At 39.5% G+C, this 4,747-nt stretch overlaps 1 protein-coding gene across 1 annotated transcript; it reads right to left on the bottom strand.

The window, feature by feature from the left end:
- Positions 1-1,939: 1,939 nt before the first annotated feature.
- LOC110018061 (protein PLASTID MOVEMENT IMPAIRED 1-like) lies at positions 1,940-4,641 on the bottom strand. The gene is made up of 2 exons (XM_020715285.1): positions 2,692-4,641; positions 1,940-2,611 (listed from the first exon to the last, which is right to left on the bottom strand). The coding sequence occupies exons 1-2, from the start codon at positions 4,574-4,576 to the stop codon at positions 2,151-2,153; spliced, it is 2,346 nt and encodes a 781-aa protein (XP_020570944.1). The 5' UTR covers positions 4,577-4,641; the 3' UTR covers positions 1,940-2,150.
- Positions 4,642-4,747: the final 106 nt, after the last annotated feature.

Genomic DNA, 4,747 nt, shown 5'->3' with positions numbered 1-4,747 from the left:
TATATCAAACATTAATATTTATGTGTTAGACCTTAAAATACATAGAATTAAGTGATATGGATATAACTCTTTTTTAAACAACAAAGAGCAGCAGTTCTGAAGAAAAGGGAAGATAGGATTGAAGTATTATAATTGCAGTAGTTGGGCTAGTGAGCCATTAATGGCTCAATGGCTTTAAAGAGGGGATCCATATAATAAATATGTATCAGTTGCCGAAATCTCGTTTTGACTCGAAATACTACTAATCAATTATATATATGTCTTTGATGAGTAGTATTTTTAAAAAATTTAATTGACTACAAGGCTAAAAAGATTTATAATCAATTAAAAGTATTAATGAAGAAGATATAATGCAAATTATTAATTAGATTCAAATGATGTTTTAAATCTTGCCAAATGTTTAACATCTTATGGCTACGTGATTAAGGTTGTCAAAAGGACTGTTTGTTCGTGAACGACTCGTGTTCGGCTCGTTTAGCAAACGTGGCGAGCACGAAAACCATTTTATATAAATGAGCCAAACACGAGCTGAGCCCGGGCTCGCTCGTGTTCGGCTCGTTTACACCCCTATATATATATTAGATGATTCGTATGTGTAGGTGGGTTTACTGAACATGTATTTGAGATATACTCGGGGCGTACACCTCTAATATGCACCGATGATCATACATAATATTTCCTCAAACGTTAGAGCCATTTGGAAGCATTCGCTTCATTGCGGAACTTCTAAGATCCAGGAATATATAAACTCGCCAAAACTGACTAGAAATGAAAAATATTGTTCAAATTTGCGTCATTTACTATTGAATCAAGAAAAGTTAGAAGTTGATTATATTATGGCCATGAACATGTTGAATTTGATCGAGCTTAATATTTACTCATGTTTATTTATTTAATTTTTTTTAAAATTAGCTTATGTTTGAAATGTCTTGTGAATAACATGTTCAAGTTCAGGTTGACTCAAATTAATTTATTCGTTTAAATTTTTAATTTTAGTAGTAGTAGTTCTAGTGACAGAAATGTGACTATGGGTGATCAAATTATTAGAAAGTGTGAATGCTTTAGATATCTCGGATCTATTGTTTAAAGTGATGGTGATATTGATGAGGATGTTATTAGGAGAATTCAAGTTGGTTGGTTGAAGTGGAGGAATGCTTCAAGCCTTTTGTGTGATAGAAAAGTGCCACTTAAACTAAAAGGAAAATTTTGTAAGATGGTGGTGAAACCTGCATTGCTCTATGGTGTTGAATGTTGGCCTTTAAAACAAAAGCATAGAACTAAGTTAAGTGTTGCCAAGATGAGGATGATAAGGTGGATGAGTGGTTGTACAATTAGAGACAAATTGCGAAATGAATATATCCATGATAGGGTTGGTTTAGCTCAAGCATAGATAAAATTAGAGAGAATCATCTTAGATGATTTGGTCACATTAAATGTCGACCATTTGATTATCTGATTAGGAAAGAGTAGATGTTTTAGATTCGACTTATGTTAATAAAGTCAAAGGTGGACCCAAGAAGACTTGGGCATATGATAAAAAAAATAATCTAAATTTTTTAGAATTAAATGAAAACACGGCCCTAAATAGGATGCAATGGAGAAAAATGATTCATGTAGTCAGCCCCACTTAGTGGGATGAAGATTTTGCTGTTGTTGTTGTTAATGTTGATACTTATATTTGGTTAGAACTTAGCTCAAATAATTTAATATTTATTTTAAATAGCATAAAAAATCAATATAAAAATATTGTAATAATATTATTTCCTTAATTATTTAATTAATTCTAGCTCGAGGAAACACCGTCTAACAAAAAACTTAATCCTAATCACGCTTAAAAAACCGTTCATATTCGATTCCTTTGTTTAACAAATAAATCGAACAAGCACAATGAAGCAAGCAGAATAAGAACTATTCACAACGACGACCATTTTAAAGCCCACCCATAATTATAAATCTAGAAAGACTAATCTCATCTTAATTACAGTAATAAAACAGATAATTCATACATAAAACATAGCAAGAAAATATTGTGTCAGGAGTCCGCTTCGTCTAGACAACGAACATGATATAACGAAGATCCGAGCTCCCAACTGCATAACGTCCATTATTCGGAGGCAGCTCTAAGCCTTGTGCAATATTTTTTCCTTCTCCTAAGCAATCTTCACATCTGGATTTCTCACTGAACTCAACCACATGTCCTCCATTTTTCTGGAAGACAAGCTCCACAACAAATCCTGCTGCAACTTTGATTTAGGAGTCCTGCTCTTCTTACCCATCTTTCCCATCCCATTTCCCACCAGCCATTGAGTTGCAGTTAACCTGCTCTTCTCCCCATCCCAAGCAGTCCTCTTCTCTCCAGATCCCACCTTCAAACCTCCGACATGGATGCTGATCACTTTATATCTTGTTTCCTCTTCATCTTCTTCATCATTATCTGCCATAATGGCTTGTGTTACAGCAATTAATGGAGCCCCAACGGCCTCATATTGCCTTACTGGATCTCTCAGCTGAATGATCATTAGTAGCGTTAGTCTCTTGTTTTCTTCAAAAGTTCTCTCTTGTTCATCAATGGAAATGGCTGAATCCAATATTTGATGAGAACTTTCTGTTCCTGCAAGCAGAAGTTTTGTTAATATTAGTTTTTAGTTAAGGAAGAAGAGTAGAAACAAATGGAATGGTGCGCACTCATACCTGTTAGTGGAGAGACATCAAAAGAACCTTCTTCCTCAGCTAAATCTGCTTGGATCTTGAGAGCTTCTAGCACCATTCCCTCTATCCTCTGAATCGAAAAGGCCAGAATCTCCTCAAGCAAAATCGAATCTTTTTTAATGCTCCGGTTCTCATCAAAGCTTGTTCCTTTTCTGTTTTCTTCACCCATTGCTGAAATCATTCTCCTTACAGCAACAATTGACTTTGCTGCAATTGAGCTTGCACCTTCCTTGTTCCTTCCGCTTATAATTGCGGATGCAATGCCTTCGAAGGCTATTTTCTCTGCAGTTTTACCCTGCAACTCATCCATGGCTGCCATTACGGTCAACCTGGAGCACAGCTCTTCAAGACCCACAGCAGCCAGCCTCCTGAATACCTCCAATCCACTTGAAAGTCTCAGGTCTCTGAGAACAAAAGGCTTTGAGATTTGCAGAACAAGTTTTGGTGCCTCTTTTCCTGTTATTTCTTCGTTGAATGGATTCATTGATGCCATGAAACCTCCATCCTTTGTCTGAATTACAGGGCCCAAACCATTACCAAGAGAAGGAAGAAGAGCCTTTATCTCCTGGTTCTCATCTTCTTCTACAAAAATTTCAGCTTTCAGCTGCTTGCTGTTAGCTTCTGTATCAAGCATTTTAAGAAACTCTTTCGTCACAGTCTCCTCACTGGAATCAAGCTCCTCCTTTTCTTCTTTTTCTGCTGTGTTTGTCGTAAAGATCAAATTTTTACTCATCATTGACTCGAGATCTCTGATTTCATTAGCGATTGAATCAAGCTCCATCAACCGAGATTGCTTTTCAGCTCGGTTATGAACTACTTCCTTCACAACTTCACCTGATGTTTTTTCTACTCCATTACCATCTTCTCCACCTGCCAACGGCTCAGTTCCCTTCTCAACTATCTGAAACTCTGGAAAGTCGAAATCTTCAACCTTTGATTGATCCAAAAAAGACATTTTTTTTACTCTGGAGTCCAGAGTTGAGACACTGAATGAGTTCATGGACTTCCTTCTTCCTCTCCCTGAAGAAAAATTCAGCAAACCTTTACCTTTTGATCTTTTCATGTCATCCAACCTATTATATATCCCAACTCCTCCATCATCCATGAGCTGAAACCCAACTCTCAGACCCAACTCTCCTCCACCCGCCTTCCCCGAAAGCTCCATTACGGCGTCCCATTTCCGAATTCTAGCACCAGCCAAGCTTCCCTCCATGGACTCCCTAATAAGTTCGCTCAAATCCACCATTGTTCTTCCAAACTCGAGCTCCGCCGCATCGACGGCCACAACCGAAACTAAGAACGGACGAGACTCAAGCTTCACCGGCTTCCCTGTCGCCCCTCCACCACTACAATGAACATTGCATTGGATGAAAAGCGACTCATTAAACTCAGCACAACCATGAACAACTCTGCTCGGCATGGCGCGCGCCACTCCATCCCCTGTCTCTCTCTTTCGAACATGAACAGAGAGGCGGAGCCCGTTCATGGATTCCGGCAGATTGCGAATAGCGATGAGCTCAACGAAGAAGAGGGAACTGATTCGCCGCATTCCGATGTGGGTTAGCATCCGAATCGGCTTCCAGTTTCTGATGCCTCTGTTCTGCTTTAAAGGTGGGGAAAGGTGGGAGTTTTGAAGGTGTTGTGGGATCTGCCATTGGGGAAGGGGGAGGTGGGGGGGATGAGGAGAGGGATTCGAGGTTGGGAGGGTGAGGGAAGCGTTGCGGCGGTGAGAGATGGGTGGTTGGGAGAGGGATTGGTTAACGGACTGTAAATCAGGGAGGAGCTCTGGGCCGCCGGAGGTTCTTCTCATGGAGTTTGAAGCCATTGCAGGAAGGTGAGTTTGTGGGAGAGGAATGGTGGACTTCATGGTGAGTTGGTGGGTGGAGAAGTGTGGGTTTTATGGTGCTGAAGCAGCCGCAGATGAATACAACTTATGGTGGCAAGAGCCAAAACGTTGACTTATTTCTTCCAACAGTATGTTTGGCGCCAAAGATGCGAGTTTTTCTAGGTATTTATTGTTTGATAGGTATCGGTTGGG

The sequence above is a fragment of the Phalaenopsis equestris genome, unplaced genomic scaffold (assembly GCF_001263595.1).
Source record: "Phalaenopsis equestris unplaced genomic scaffold, ASM126359v1 Scaffold000002, whole genome shotgun sequence".
Lineage (NCBI taxonomy): Eukaryota > Viridiplantae > Streptophyta > Magnoliopsida > Asparagales > Orchidaceae > Phalaenopsis > Phalaenopsis equestris.
The sequence above is the reverse complement of the archived record's forward strand: the minus strand, read 5'-3'. Positions and strand labels throughout refer to the sequence as shown.